General features: G+C 38.5%; 2 protein-coding genes across 16 annotated transcripts in view; one reads left to right on the top strand and one right to left on the bottom strand.

Annotated features, from left to right (window-relative positions):
* PANK1 (pantothenate kinase 1) overlaps positions 1 to 7051 on the bottom strand; it is a 108531-nt gene extending 101480 nt beyond the window's left edge. The window contains exons 1-2 of one of the 4 annotated variants that reach the window (XM_067025077.1): positions 6555 to 7051; positions 1088 to 1234 (exon numbers count right to left, since the gene is read on the bottom strand). Coding sequence is in view for 2 of the 4 variants with exons in the window: in XM_067025078.1 (XP_066881179.1) it covers positions 1088 to 1234; positions 6555 to 6587 (180 nt within the window). In the remaining 2 variants the exon portion in view is untranslated. The remainder of the gene's footprint in view (positions 1 to 1087; positions 1235 to 6554) is intronic. The other 3 variants (XM_067025078.1, XM_067025080.1, XM_059054560.2) reach the window with 3 other exon arrangements.
* KIF20B (kinesin family member 20B) overlaps positions 3611 to 16600 on the top strand; it is a 78186-nt gene continuing 65196 nt past the window's right edge. For 4 of the 12 annotated variants that reach the window (XM_067025069.1, XM_067025065.1, XM_067025067.1 and 1 more), the window contains exons 1-2: positions 7179 to 7271; positions 10548 to 10695. In XM_067025069.1, the coding sequence (XP_066881170.1) occupies positions 10549 to 10695 (147 nt within the window). In that variant the 5' untranslated portion in view covers positions 7179 to 7271; position 10548. Of the gene's footprint in view, positions 3644 to 7178; positions 7315 to 10547; positions 10696 to 16600 lie in introns of those variants that run through there. The other 8 variants (XM_067025074.1, XM_067025071.1, XM_067025070.1 and 5 more) reach the window with 5 other exon arrangements.

Genomic DNA, 16600 nt, shown 5'->3' with positions numbered 1-16600 from the left:
ACTATTTTTTCAATTTTCTCAGGATGGTACAGAAGTAATACCATTCTAGAGACACAGGAGTGAAGTTAATGCATTACATACAGTGGGTGCCTTAGGGAATTAGGGATTAACTCTTGAAATCTCAGACTGAGAAAGGCTTGCTCTAAACTGAAGACGTCTTAAGGGTAGAGATACCGGTTGTGTAACGGGTGCTCGATAAATGTTCACTGAACCTGTTATTCAAACCTTTGTAATCAATACATACTGAGTTTTGGGGTTGAAAACCTGTTAGTCCTGCGTTTGAAGGTGGCTTTGCAGCAGGAGCTAGGCACTCAGTCTTTTTTTTTTTTTTTTTTTTGTGATATGCGGGCCTCTCACTGCTGTGGCCTCTCCCGTCGCGAAGCACAGGCTCCGGACGCGCAGGCCCAGCGGCCACGGCTCACAGGCCCAGCCGCTCCGCGGCACGTGGGATCCTCCCGGACCGGGGCACGAACCCATGTCCCCTGCATTGGCAGGCGGACTCTCAACCACTGCGCCACCAGGGAAGCCCAGTCTTTTTAATAGAATTCCAAGGGTGTTCAGTCCAAACTTTAAGAGGCAGTAGAATGCAGTGGTTAATTGCACAGACTCTACAGCCAAACTACCCAGAATCCAATTCCAATTCCATTGTTTACTGTTTATACAAGAAATTATTATTTAACATGTGCCAGCCACTTTCATAAGTACTTTACAAACATTACCTGAACTAAACCTAACACCTCCATGTAGCAGATACCTTTACTATTCCTCAATAGTGCCATGTCTCAGTTTTCTCCTCAGTTAAATGCAGGATACTAATAACAAAATATAGGGTATATAGGATTGAATGAGTGTAAAGTGCTTAGAATAGTATCTGGCACATAAAAAGTTAGCTATTACTACCAGTAGAGGCTGTGACCATCGGCTTGACGTAACTTGACAATTTTTTCATCTTATGCTAATGTTCACTTCAAGGGAATTACTGGGAACGGGGATTAAATCTTAAGCATCTCCCAGTCAAGCTGGCTCTATGTTTCTCCGGGAAAACCCCGTGGCTGGTGCTGAAATGGAAAACATAGGAAAAAAATACCTCTGAAATCCGTCCAGTCTTCTGAATCTGCTCCGGCATCTCCCAAGTCCACATTATTGTCATCTCTTGCTGGGATGCCTGCAATAGCCTCCTAGCTGGTTCAACGGCATTCTCCTTGGCTGCCTCTATTCTCTGTTCCAGATTAACCTTTTCAAAACACAGGCAAATTGTATCGTATAGTGAGCACGCTTACAACAGTCCATTGATTTCTCATTGTTCTTAGAATAAGGACCCAAATCAGTAACTGAGCTGACTAAGTCTTGTGGGATCTAGCCTTGGCCTGTCCCTCTCCGTGGTATCTACCCACCCCAGGCACATCAGCTTTTGTTCATTGTTCAGAAAATATTTGTTTGATCACCATGTATTTATGGAGTCATTGAGGATACATCAGTGACAAAGAGAAACACAGTTTTTGTACTCATAGAACTTACCTTTAGGAGGTGGGAGAACAACAATGGCAACAAAAACCAGACATAAAATAATTATTATAAAAAATATAAAAATATAATAATTGCTGGTTGTAAAACGTAGGAAAATGGAATTGAGCCCGTAAATTAAAAAAAGAGGGTCATTTGAGATAAGATGGACAGAAAGTCTTCTCTAAGCAGGTAATATTATATAGATGAGAGTAAAGGAGGAAGAGAAGTGAGCAACATGATGAATGGGGAGGAGAGAATTCAGGTGGACAGAACCCATTGCAAAGGTTCACATACGCTGGAAACAGGCTGGTGTGTTTGAGGTACCCAGAGTAGATCAACTCACTGCACAAAGGCAAGAAAGTAGGGAGTGAGATTGGCTGGCGCCTGGTCCTGTAGGGACTGGTAGGCCATTGTAAAGAATTAGGAAGTTTTTTCCCTCTTCTTTTTATTTTAGAAAAGCTCCAAGCTGTTTTTAAAAGTTGAAAGAGTGACACAATGTTCATCACTATACCCTTTATTTAGATCCACAAATTATTAACTTTTGCCACATTTGCTTTTTTGGTTCTATTTTCTCTGTTCTCTGTTCTTTTGTTCTCCCTAACATCTTTCTATTTTGTTTTTGTTTTATTTTTTTCCCCAAATATTCTGAAGGTAAGTAGTTGCAGACACTGTGGCACTTTGCTGCTAAATACTGAAGCACACATATTCCCAAAACAAAGACATGCTTCTACATAGTCCCAAATTGTCACACATCCAAATTTTAATACTGATTCAGTATCATCTACATTGTAGTCCATATTTATATTTCCACAATTGTCCACAAATTGTTTTTTGCAGTTACTTTAAAAAAAATCTATGAACCAATCAAGATTCATGAATTTCATTTAGCAACATCTGTCTCCTGACTAAAGCAATCCACCACCTTTTGATTTTCTCTTTCCCGAACACCGACATTTTTGAAGAGCCTGGGTTTGTTGTCTCGTAAGATGCTCTACCTTCTGATTGTTTCCTCATGATTAGATTCAGGTTAAACATTGCTGGCACAAATAGTACCAGGTGACAGATAGTCTCATTACTGGTGATGTTGTTTCCTCACTTGATTAAGGTATGTCTCATAAATAAATCTCTACATTGTAAAGTTACCTTTTCCCCTAATTAAGAGTTAATCTCTAGGGTGATTCTTTGTGATAGTGTTAATATCCTGCTCCTCAACAACCTTTTAGCCAATGGTTTAGCATTCTTTATCCATTGTTTTAGTATTCTTTGATAAGCTTAATCTATGTCAGTTTTTACAATGGGAGTTGCAATATGGGGAATATTTTATTATTATTTTTGCATTCGTTATCTGGCATTCTTGTGTAAAGAATAGCTTTTCATTGTTAGTCCTTTTCTCCCCCATTGACCCCACTAACGAAGAGGACTTAAAAAAGTAAACCTGTTTTAATCTATTACCATCATTATTCTTTTTGATGTTCAAATTGTTCCAAGCATGGTTAGTGGAAGCCCCTTTAGGCCAGATCCAGTGTCCTTTGGAAATGACCCTATTAATCTCTAAGGACTTCTTTGCTTTCTGACAAGAATGTTCTAGGCTCACTTTATAATTTCCCTGCTCCAGTCCTGGAATCAGCCTTTTCTCCAAGGAGTACTGGTTCCTTTTAGTGATAAATGGTATTTAGAAACCATTTGGGTGGCTTGGTCCTAGGGGTGCTCATTGTTACTGGGGTGCCAGGGCTTCCAGACCTTCAGGCCCTCTCAGTGGACCCAATTAAGATAAAAAAAAATAATAATAATGTCATTCTACTACCAACTCAAATCCATTATCATGAGGTTCTTCCTTACTTTCTGTCATACCATATTTGTTATTTCCCTTCTCCCACAGTGAGAACCCTGGTATCAAACAACATGAATATATTTACTCCTTTGATTTTTTTCTATAACACATGTATAACAGATTCAAAATTACTAAACCAATACCACTTTCAACATCAAACCTACTAAACCAAGTTATTGATTTCTTTGCACTTCTTTTGCTCTTACATTGGATCCCACAACTCCTAACTCCAGTATATAGAGTACTACGCTCAACTTAATTGAACAAGTTCTCTCTGTGTGGCTATGCTGACAATTTGATATACAGGTAAGTTCATCTCTTTCTTTGTGTTAAATTTTAGGGCTTGCTTTTATTTCCATTGTTTTAGATTTAATTTTTTGAAAAGGCAAAATTCTTTTTTAAAAATTTATTTTATTTATTTTTGACTGCATTGGGTCTTCGTTGCTGCACGTGGGCTTTCTCTAGTTGTGGCAAGCAGGAGCTACTCTTCATTGCAGTGCTTGGGCTTCTCAATGCAGTGGCTTCTCTTGTTTTGGAGCACAGGGTCTAGGCACACGGGCTTCAGTAGTTGTGGCACATGGGCTCAGTAGTGGCTTGCGGGCTCTAGAGCGCAGGCTCAGTAGTTTTGGTGCATGGGCTTAGCTGCTTTGTGGCATGTGGGATCTTCCCAGACCAGGGATTGAACCCATGTACCCTGCATTGGCAGGTGAATTCTTAACCACCACGCCACCAGGGAAGTCCTCTTTTTTTAAAAAAGAAGTTTATTCAGAGAGCCACACTCCCATCATTAATCCTTGCAAAATATTCCCATCCCCTATAGATAACCATTTTCAACTAATTTTCTGTTGTTGTTTTTTTTTGTGGTACGCGGGCCTCTCACTGTTGTGGCCTCTCCCGTTGCAGAGCACAGGCTCCGGACGCTCAGGCTCAGTGGCCCTGGCTCACGGGCCTAGCTGCTCCGCGGCATATGGGATCTTTGTTGACCGGGGCACGAACCCGTGTCCCCTGTATTGGCAGGCGGACTCTCAATCACTGCGCCACCAGGGAAGCCCTAATTTTCTGTTTTATAGTTTTTGTATTTCTACCTTCAAAAATAGGCCAAAAATGGGTGTGTGGTATACATACATATAAGTATGTAGACTCTCATTTCTCCTTCTTGCTTAAACAAAATATACTTTGTATATTCTTTGCACCTTTTCTTCATTGAACCATATAAATATCATTTTATTCTAAAAATTCATTGAAGGGCTTTAAGCTAGGGACTGACATGATCATTTCCATTTTAAGACTGGTTTCGTTGCCCTACCCTATAAAGAATGGAGAACAGGACCTGAAGCAGGTAAACCAGATGGGAGGCTGCAGTGGTCGGAGCAATGAAAAGGGAAAGGAGTATTTATTTCACTTATAACACAAAAGTACAACAGATACATTTATGAGCTGGATGAGAGTGGTGAGGGAAAAGGAGGACTCAAAAATGATTCTTTCTCATGAGTAACTGCATAGATACATGGTGGTGTCATTTACTGAGACAGAGATTTGGGAGGAGAGGCTTTAAGTTTTGGAATGAAAAATCAAGGTCCCATACTGAATATGTTAAGTTAGAGATGTCTGCTATACATCCAAGTGGAGATGGTAAGTGGATAATGAGATATTTGCATTTGGTTGAAGTTCAGAGGAGAGGTCTGGGGAGGATAAGGAATTTAGGAGTTATCAGTATAAAGATATTTAAATCCATGGGAGCTGATGAGTTTGCCAAGAGGAATACTGTAGAGGAGATAAAAAGGTGGGGGAGAGGGGAAGCTCAAAACCAAGCTCTGAGGATTCCCATAATTTAGAGCTTAGGTAGAAGAGACAGAAAAGGAGACTAAGCTGGGCAGCTAGTAAGGTTAAGAGTAAACAAGGAGAGAAGGACCTTTTGCTGACCCAGAGGCCAAGTGAAGTTTCAAGGCTGAAACATTTAACTGTGTGGATGAAACAAACTGTGTGGAATGCTTCCGGGAGCTAGAATGAAATAAGACAGAGAATCCATTGGATTTTGTATAGTATTTATCCTGCCCCTGTGCCTGGTATTACATTTTCTATGCCTGGAGTGCTTACTCCTCTCTTTTTTTAAACCTAGTTAATGCCGAATGACCCTTGGAGATCCAGATCAAACATTATTTGCTCAGGTTCCCCTGTGACATAGTCTTACAGCTCTAAACATTTCTTTCAAACCACTCAGTACAGTTGTAATTTCTCAATTATTTGTCTTTTTTATTAGAATATAAGCTCCTGGAGGTTTAGGGTCTGTTTTGCTAGCTCTCCTCCACTGTTTCAACTGACTCCTAGCCTAGTGTTTGGCACATGGAAGGTTTTCAATAACTATCTGTTGAACATAAATAAATGTAGCACCTGGAGCTGGAAATCAGTAACAGCTAGTAAAAGCAATAAAGGCATTATGAAGTATGGCAGGAAGGGCAGATTTAGGGGTAGAAGTGCCTGAAGGAGAAATGGAGACTTTGACACAGAGGCCCCTAAAGACTTAAATTCCAACCTGAACAGTAAAACACAGTTTTATTCTATCTTCCCTCTTTTCTTCCCTTTTACACCTACTTTCTCTGTTTATTTTTACTCCTGGTCCTGCATCCTCTTCTCTACTCCAAACTGGCTCACCACAAATATGATTTTTTTTGTGGATAAAGAAGGCAAACTGAATAAGTAGCCAGTGGGAAGTTAGAGAAGGAAGGGGGGGTTATGGGAAATATAAATATAGAATAAGAAAAGGAAGACGGTAAGCTCATCAAACCAGGTACTATTCTACAAATGCTACTAACCAAGTAAAAGAGTCAAAAATAAGATCACATGTGAGAGGGTGGGTCTTGAAGTCATTCAGCTGAGTTTAAAATCCCAGTTCCACCATTAATAGCTGTATGCCTTTGAGCAAATTACTTAATCATATGGACTCAGTTTCCTCGAAACCTATAAAAGGGGCATAATAACAGTACCTACCTCACAGGGTTGTTCTCAGGATCAGTACGACAATCAGTTTTAAATGCTTAGCACCATGACTGGCACAAGGTAAATGCTCAGTTAACGTTAGCAGTTACTTTTCTTTAAAATGAAGTACAGCAGGGAGAGATGGCCTAAGTAGTAAATACTTGTCATTAGACTGTAATAACACCGCATCAAAAGAAGAGGATCACTTTTAAAGAAGCAGATAAGATGTACTGGCACTTACATTTCGGGTACTGCAAAGACCTTGCCTATGCATGGAAGACAGACTGTCACAATACAGCGCCTCACGCCGGTAGTTGCTTTATATTTTCAGAATGGCAAAAACAAAAAAACAAAAATAGAACGAATGCTTTTGAAAATCTTTTCTGGGAAAAATGTATCTCGTCCACGACGGCCGCTGTGGACGACAGGTAGGATCATGCAGCGAAGGAAGTGACCATCCGAGGGCGGGCAGCGCTCATTCTAAGTGACTCTCCCGATGCGGAGCCCATTCCGGCCCGCAAGGACAAGGCCCGCCATTCGCTGGCTGGTCCCTAGTGTAGTCGCGGGGCTAAGTGTGGCAGCTACCTCACCTCGGAGCCTCCGCCACGTCTTTATTGTCTCCAGGATGGAATCCGAGATCCGCGCCGCCGCCTACAGAGGGTGGTACCCACCGCAGCCCCGAGGAAGCGCCCTACCCAGCCCTGCAAGCAGAGCCCCAGGGGAGCTCCGCCCACTGGCCGCTCACCAGGCGGCTTCCGCCCATTGGTCGCCCGGCATTCCGAGACCCGCCCCCAAATTTGAAAGCTTCTCCCGGGAGCGGGTGGGAAGCCCACAGCTCTAGCCGGCGGCGCTCCAGGGTGTCGTTCCGGAAGCTCCGCCCACTCCCAGCATTCCGTTTGAATTTGAAAACGAAAATAACTCGGTGCTGCTCCCAGGTTGGGCAGGGCAGCGTTTGCAGGTGAGGGTACGCGGAAGGAGGTGGGGGACTGCGCACATACCAGGTGAGGTGAGGAAAGGTCTCAGGCAGTGTGAGCACCTTCCGACGGGCCTCGGGACACCCCTGAGGTTACTCTCAGGACCTGGGTTGCGGAGCAATGAAGACGCCTCGGCCACCGGCTGCGCTTTGGGGGTTGAGCCGTTGTGCTCGCTTTAGGATTTAAATCTGGTCTCTGCCGCTTATTGGTTGTGTGACGCAGGGCAACGTCTTTAATCTTCCTGGGCCAGTTTCCTCATCTGTAAGAGGGGGTAATAGAACCTACTCTTCGGGCTGTTATGAAGATAAAATGATAATATGTAAACCTGTTAGAAAGTGCCGGTGTATAGTAGGCGCTAAGTATTTGCAATCATTAAGATTTTTATTATCGTTGCTGCTGTTAGCGTGGAGGATCAGGCCTCCATTGCCAAATCTGGTGTCCTGAATCCCTAAGGTGAACAGTTTGCTCGGCAAGTGACGTGCTGTTATTTGGGAGGGATTGGGGCCCTGTGGTGGCCGTCTGTGCGGTTATTTACAGGCTGCTGCCGGTGCCCGGGGGCTCGTCCTTCTTGGGCTTTGCAGTGCTAAGCGGAAGGGTGTGTGTGTGACGAGTGCAATGACTGCTGTCATCCCCCAGTTTGGGAGGTTTCCCCCATCTCGTTCTACTTTTTGGCTCAGTGATTCCTGCCTGGTGTAGCTCTTTAATATTCCTTACTGAAGGACTAATTGACAAAAGGTCATGCCTTATAGGTTAGCTTGTTTTTAATCCCCAAGGTGATCAAACTCAGGTTTGTTTTTGTTCTTAAAACAAGGTAGCATGTTCACCCCGAAGCAGCATAACAGTGTGTACTTTTTATTAGATATCCAAGACCTGAGACTTTAGCTTGCAAAATAATGTAAAGGACTTATCAGTTGTGAAGACTTTTTTTGAGACTATATTCTGTGGATGACATTCAGAAACGTCATTCAGTAGCAGATTTTATTTTTCATCCGTCTTCAACCATGAAATCTCACTGGAGAGAAGATAAAAGATTCTGTTTCTCAGTCGTGGGAACAGCCTTCCGAAATGAGAAATGAGGTCTTGAACCTTGCTGTTGCTAAAAATGATATCAGAAAAGAGTAAGACCATTTTTTTTTTTTTTTTTGCAGAGAGGATTTTATTTATTATTATTAAGCCACTATACAGGGAGTTTTTATCACTACATAAATCTCTGAATTTGTTGTAGGGGATACAGAGTAGTATAAGACAAGGCCCTTGCCCTCAAGAAGTTTCTAGTCTAGTTAGGGAGGCCACACATAAGTGGATGTTAACTAAAAGTACAGGAAGTGATAGTACATCATTAATTTTATAATTGTTAAGAGGCAGTTTATTCATTGAAAACTGAACATATGAGCACGTACAAACTACTGTGACCTTAATTTTTTAAGGAGGTACAATATTCTTTTTAACTTAGTAATTTCATAAAAGATTTATCAGTATGTTTTCTTTTTAACCAAAAATTAATTGAAGGCAAAGATTGAAGCTTACCTTCCAGTTTCCTGGACATTTCTATGTAATTTGAGTTATGAAATGTCAAGGCAGTACTTTCCTATTTTTGCACACTTTTCTCCCATATTCTAGATCAGTGATTATTTTTTATTCTATCACCTTTTTTCTTAATTTTCACCCATAAATTGCATGTTTGAAATACTCTATCAAACTGCATTTAAGTAATTTTCTCATTTTGATTACATCACTGATTGTACAATAAAAACAATAAAGATATTAAACTTAATTATATGATTGGGTGATCTTGTAGTTTGCTGGGTTTTGTTGAAGGTAAATGTGTAATTTCTTTAACTCTTTTTGCAATTTAGGAAAAAATCAAAAACAGCTCTGTTGTATTGAATATGGGGGTTTCAGGACTGATCAAGGAAAAAGATACACCGCAAGGTGGCAGTAACATACGTGGAGCTTTACTGGGGTAGCACTTTGACAGGATTGCGTGCTTGGGAAGTTGCCCACCGCATGAGACTTTCCAGAGACTAGAGTGAAGGGCCAGTCACCTAGAAGGGGAAGAGGGTAAGGGAATTGGGGAGGGGTGGGGGTAATAGGAGAGGGAGCTCTGTGTAAGTGATATTGCTCAGCAGCACAGTAGGGAGTCACTATGTGAGAGAACTGCAAAGGGTAGCAGTGGCTTGGGGTCTTATAGTCCTGGATTTTATCTGTGGCTAGCAGATGGTTGGGTGCAGTTTCATGGGATGTGGGAACCAGTTGGGCTCTAAATGACTAAAAATGAGCTTATTTTGGCTATATGTAAAGCAAACAGATGCGTAAAAATTTGAGTTTGACGCCTCAGTGGGTTTTTGAACTAATGATCTTGGCCTGCTGTGAAGAAGTAAATGCAGGGCCAGTATACAGGGGCCGTCTTTGGCTCATTTATTTAACCCCCATGGTTGCCCATTACTAACTACCTTCTTGAACCAGGAACTCTAGTGGGCAGTCGCTGTTCTGAATATTTCATAATATTCAAAGAATAGAGTGCTCTCTCCATTTCTCCCCTGGTATTGTGCACCTAGTAGATTCTCAGTAAATATTTTACTGTTAATATTTTATCAGTGAAGGTTACTCCTAAGTTTACCTTTAATTTTAGTGACTTGATGTTTAATTTGGTTGTAATAGTTTACTGATGCATTATTCCATGTTCACCTTAATTTTTAAGACCTGTGATGTATAAGGTACTGTTTTGAATATGTTCACATACGTTATTTAACTTTTTACTTGCATTATTTGGAAGAATTCAGTTGAAAGTAATTGTCCAGATTACTGACTCCTAATTGCTAAAACATTACAAAGTCTGTAAGTAACATTCTTCAGAAGACACTAAATAACTAAAATAACACAGGGTTATAATTTACTCCGCCCTTACTATATGATTTCTGAGAGGATTTCAGACAGAGTCTGAATGTTTTATACTCTCTTACTTTATGGGTTACCTTTACTCATGAAATCCCTTTGGCTGAATCTACCCATAAGTTGCAGCACATGAATAGTAGTGGTAGGCTATATCCAGTATTATTTGATTTAGAATCTGTAAATAATTGTCTTTTGTCTTTTCCATGGGTCATCATGTTATAGATGAAATAGTCTAATGTTTTCCTTTTGGAAATGTAGTTACATGTCAAGAAGTAGTGGTCTGGACTCACAGCCTTTATAAACTATGAATAGCTTATATGCTGATTTATTAAGGTTATCTAAGGAAGTTACTGTTATTCTTGCAGAATGGAATCTAATGTAAATCAAGATGGGGTGCCTAGGCCATCTTACGTTTTCAGTGCTGACCCAGTTGCAAGGCCTTCGGAAATAAATTTTGATGGCATTAAGCTTGACCTCTCTCGTGAATTTTCCTTAGTTGCTTCAAGCACTGAGGTAAGTACAAGAAAAGTATGCTGATTATCATGATTGAGTGCAAATGGGCACACACACACACACACACACACACACACACACGTGGACAGGTACAACTAAAGCAGAGCTTTCCAAACTTTGTAGGTTTAAGGCAAACTTCTATCTCAGCAATTTTTTCATGGTGCCCTAAATACATAACAATTCCTTTTCACATAGTAGGTGCAGACATCTTAATGACTATTTATGCCCTGACCTAGTAGCCATTTGAGAAAAAAATAACTTATGAAATTTTTAAATATTAGTTTTCAATAACCATGGTTACTTACTAATGGGCTATGTGTGCATTTGGGTGCTGCATAACTTCTCAAGCTTTGGAATCAAATTAGACACTGCCACCTACATTTCCTGTTCTTCATTGTTTTGGGGTCGTACTTGCTTTTTTTTTTTTTTTTTTTTTTGCGGTACGCGGGCCTCTCACTGTTGTGGCCTCTCCCGTTGCGGAGCACAGGCTCCGGACGCGCAGGCCTAGCGGCCATGGCTCACAGGCTTAGTTGCTCCGCGGCATGTGGGATCTTCCCGGACCAGGGCACGAACCCGTGTCTCCTGCATCGGCAGGCGGATTCTCAACCACTGCGCCACCAGGGAAGCCCCGGTACTTGCTTTTTATAACAACCACCACTGGAAAATCCAGCTTCACTAAGATATGACATCATCAAAAGAAATAGTGTGATCTAAGGTTGAAACTGAACTTCTTCAAGCTAATAGTTTGTGGTGTTCAACATGGGTCAAGTACTGCTGTGGTCCCCTCAGAAATGTAAAATATTCCACTATGGCCCTAGGAATTGCAGGCCTCAGTTTAAAAAATAATGCAGATTAAAAAAATTAACTTAGTAGTGTTTAAGAAATAAGTCTTTCTACTACCGTACCCACTGTCACTATGTTTGCTGTGTTTATAGACTTTTTCTTATACATTTACTTTCAATCCATTTATATTCTATTTATTACAGATTAGATTATTAATTTCGATGCCTTAGAGAGATGGACTAACCCATTTTATAAAGAAAGATGGAGGGGGAAAGAGGAGTATAGGGAACATAGGTAAAAGGATAATAATTATTTAATACCCATCATGTTCTAGGCTCTTTTACTTCAGCTCATTTAATCATAGATAAAGAAAAGAAGAGAGGAAGGGATAAATGCTTCTTGGTATATAAATGGAATTATACATTACTATATAATTATACATTACTATTATTATACATTACTCGTAATTATACATTACTAGGCTAGAATTATACATTAGTAGACTTCCTTCACACTACAAGGGTTGGTAAATAATGGCCTGGTTTTGCACTGCCTGTTTTTGTATTGCTTACAAGTTAAGAATGGTTTTTATATTTTTAAATGGTTGAAGAAAAAAAATCAAAAAAAAATCATGTTTCATGATGTAAAAATTATATGAAATTCAAATATCACAAGTCATATTCATTGGTTTACTTATTTTCTAGGTCTGCTTTTGCAACAGAGTGGCAGAGCTGAGTAGTTGTGACAAATTGTAGGGCCTGTAGAGCCTAAAATATTAAGTGTTTCTTTACACACAAAAAATTTGCTGATCCCTACTTAGCATGACGTTTTTGAGATTCATCACGCATCATGTGTCAGTAATTTGTTACATTTTATTGCTGAATAGTAGTTCATTGTGCAGATATGCCACATATCCATTTACAGTTTGATGGACATATGAGTGATTTCCATTTTGGGGCCATTATAAATAATGCTTCTCTGAACATTTATGTGCAAGCCTCTCTGTGAACTTATGTTTTCATTTCTCTTGGGTAGATACTTAGGAGTAATTGTGGGTCACATGGTAAGTGCATATTTAACTTCATAAGAAAACTGAAACTGTTTTTCAAAGCGACTGTACCGGTACCAGCAATGTATGCAGGTTCCAGTTCTTCCACCTCTTTGCCAACACTTGGTAATTTTATGAGTGTGTAGTAGTACCTTGTTATGGTTCTAGTCTGCATGTCCCGAAATAAGCACTTTTTCAAGTATTTCTTGGCTATTCCTATACCTTCTCTTGTAAAATGTCTCTTCAAATAATTTCCCTACTTAAAAAAATTAGGTTGTTTGTCTTATTACTGATTTGTGAGAGTTCTTCATGCATTGTAGATACATATCCTTTATCAGATCAATAGTGTCTTGATTAATAGAGGTTTTTAATTTTAAAGAAGTCTAATTTAACTTTTTTTTGTTTACAGTGATTTCTTTTGTAAGTCCTAAGAAATCTTTGCCCAAGGTGGTGAAGGTTTTTTAAAACATTTTCTTCTAGAAATGGTTAGAGCGTTTGTTTTAATGGTTATATTTGTTATCCATCTTGAATTAGTTTTTGTGTATAGTTGATGTAGGGATCCAGGTTGATTGGTTGGTTGATTTTTTTTTTTTAACCTCCATTTATCTAGTTACTTTAACATTATGTGTTGAAAAGACTTTCTTTTCCCCATTAAATTGTTTTGGTGTCTTTATTGATAATCAAATGGCTGGGTATCTATGTGTGGATCTATTTCTGGATTATTCTTTTTCGTTGATCTATTTGCTTATCCTTATGCCTATACTGTCTATTTCTGTAGGTTTATAATAATACGTGATATCAGGTAGTATGAATTCTCTAACTTTGCTTTTCTTTTTTAGGAATATTTTGCCTTTTCTAGGTTCTTTGTAAGTATATTCATAAATTTTAGAATTGACTTACCAGTTTCTACAAAACAGCCTACTGGGATTTTTGACTGGGATTGCATTGAATCTATGAATCAATTTGGAGAGAATTGATATTTTAATAATATTAGAGAGTTTTAATTCATGATTGTGGTATATTTCTCAATTTCTTTAGGTCTTTAAGGTTTTAGCAATGTTTTATACTTCTTTTGTTGAAGGCCATTGTAGGGGCCTTCAATATCTTTTGTTAAATGTATTCTTAAGCATTTCATGGCATTTGATGCTATTGTAAATTATATTTTTAACAGCTTTATTGAAGTAAAATTAAGATACAATAAACTGTACATATTTGAAGTATCGTCTTTGACAAGTTTTGACATAATGCATATGTTTGTGAGACTGTCACTACAGTCAAGATAGTGAATATTTCCATTACTCCTAAAAGTCTTTGTGCCTCCTTGTAATCCCTCCCTCCCATCACACCTCCAAGTAACCGCTGATCAAACATTAGTTTGTACTTCTAGAGCTTTATATAAATGTAATCATAAAGTATGTACTCTTTTTTTACTAAGCATAATTATTTTGAGTTTTATGCGTGTTGTATGTATCAATAGGTAATTCCTTTTTATTGTCCATTGTTTAGATATGCCACAATTCGTTTATCCGTTCACTTGCCGATGGACATTTGTGTTGATAGTTTCTGGCTATTACAAAGCTTCTAGGAACTTTTGTGTACAAATCTTTATACGGACATATATTTCCTTTATTTTTTTTCCCTTGGAGAAATACCTAGGATTGGAATGGCTGGATCATTTTTAAGGAACTACCAAACTTTTCCCAAGTAATAATAGCATTTTATATTCTCAGCAGCACTGTAGGAGAGTTGAGTTTCTCCACGTCCTCACCAACACTTGGTGTTGTCAATCTATTTATTTATTTATTTGCTTTTAAACAAACTGTTTTTTAGAACAGTTTTATGTTGACAGCAAAAATGAGCAGAAGGTACAGTGATTTTCCATATACCCTCTACCCCCATATAGCCTCCCTCATTATTAACATCTCCTACCAGAGTGGTGCATTTGTTACAACTGATGAATCTACTTTGACACATGATAATCACCCAGAGTCCTTGCTATATAGTTACATTGTGGTTCACTCTTGGTGTTGTACATTCTGTAGGTTTGAACAAATGTGTAATGACAGGTAGCCATCATTATGGTATCATACAGTGTATTTTCACTGCTCTAAAATTCATGTGTTTCACCTGTTTGTCTCTCCCTCACCCCCAGTAACCACTGATCTTTTAACTGTCTTCAAATTGTTGCCTTTTCCAGAGTATCATATAGCTGGGATTATACAGTAGCTATTTCAGATTGGCTTCTTTCACTAAGCAATAGGCATCTAACGTCTTGTCATGGCATCCTCCATGTCTTGTCATGGCTTGATGGTTCATTTGCTCTTAGTTCTAAACTATATTCCATTGTATGGATGTACTGTATCCATTGTATGGATATTTTTATGTATTGGTATCAAATAGATATTTGCATTTACCTAATGTCTAAAGATGTTGAATATGTTTTCATGTGGTTATTTATTCACCTATTGAAGGGCATCTTGGTTGCTTCCACGTTTTGGGAACTGTGAATAAAGTAGTTATGAGCATTCACGTGCAGGTTTTGTGTTCATGTTAAGTTTTCAATTCCTTTGGTTAAGTACCAAGGAACGTGATTGCTGGAGTGTATGGTACTAATATGTTTAATTTTGTTAGAAATTGTCATACTATCTTCCAAAACGGGTGTAACATTTTGCATTCCCACCAGCAGTGAATGAGAGTTCTTGTTGATCCATATCCTCAACAGCATTTGGTGTTGTCAGTGTTCAGACTTTGGCCATTCTAATAGGTGTGTAGTGATATCTCTTTTTAATTTGCATTTTTCTGATGACATACAATGTGGAACATCTTTTTATATGCTATTTGTCTTCTGTATATCTTATTTGGTAAGGTGTCTGGTAGGGTATTTGGCCCATTTTAATCAGTTTGTGTTCTTATTGTTGAATTTTAAGAGTTCTTTGTATATTTTGGTAATAGTCCTTTATTTGATATATATTTTTGCACATATTTTCTCCCAGTCTGTGGCTTGTCTTTTCATTCTCTTGACTATGTCTTTCACAAAGCAGAAAACTTTAATTTTAACGAAGCCTAACTTATCAAATATTTCTTTCATAGATCATTCCTTTGGCATTGAATCACGAAAGTCATTGCCAAACCCAAGGTCATCCAGATATTTTAAGTTATTTTTGTGAAGGGTGTAAAGTCTATGTCTAGGTTAATTTTTTTGCATGTGGATGTCCAGTTGTTCCAGCACCATTTGTTGAAGAGACTGTCTGCTCCATTGTATTGCCTTTGCTTCTTTGTCAAACATCAGTTGTCTATATTCATGTGGATCTATTCCTAGGCTCTCTTCTGTTCCATTGCTTCTGTTCTTTTGCCAGTGCTACACTATCTTGATTACGGTAGCTTTATAATATGTCTTGAAGTAGGGTATTGTCAGTCCTCCAACTTTATTCTTTCAATTTTATGCAGGTTATTATGGGTCATCTTTTTATTTTTAGTCATTCTAATAGGTATGTATTGGTATCAAATTGATATTTACATTTACCTAATGTCTAAAGATGTTGAATATGTTTTCATGTGGTTATTTGCCTTTTGTATATCTTTGGAGAAATGTTGATTTAAATCTTTTGCCCATTAAATAAAATTGGATTGTTTTCTTATTGAATCTTAAGTGTTCTTTATGTTTTCCAGATACATCTGTCTGTCAGATATATCCTTTGCAAACATTTCCTCTATGGCTTGTCTTTTCATCCCTTAAGTGTTTTTGGAAGAGAAGTTTTTAATTTTGATGAAATCCATTTTACCAGTTTGTTCTGTTACTTATTGTGCTGTTTGTGGTGTATCTAAGAAATCTTTACCTAACTCAAGGCCACAAAGATTTTCTTCTATGTTTTCTTTCAGAAGTTTCACAGTTTTAATTTTATATTTAGGTCTATGATCCATTTAGAATCAATTTTTTATATAATGTGACAAATTAACAAAATTTTAACAAAATTAGCAAAATTCCTATTTTGTTAATTGCATCTAGATATCCAGTTGTTCTAGCACAATTTGTTGAAAAAGCTATCCTTTCTGTACTGTATTTCCTTTGCACCT

The sequence above is a fragment of the Kogia breviceps genome, chromosome 2, assembly GCF_026419965.1.
Source record: "Kogia breviceps isolate mKogBre1 chromosome 2, mKogBre1 haplotype 1, whole genome shotgun sequence".
NCBI classification, from domain to species: Eukaryota; Metazoa; Chordata; class Mammalia; order Artiodactyla; family Physeteridae; genus Kogia; species Kogia breviceps.
This window is presented reverse-complemented; position numbering and strand designations above follow the sequence as displayed.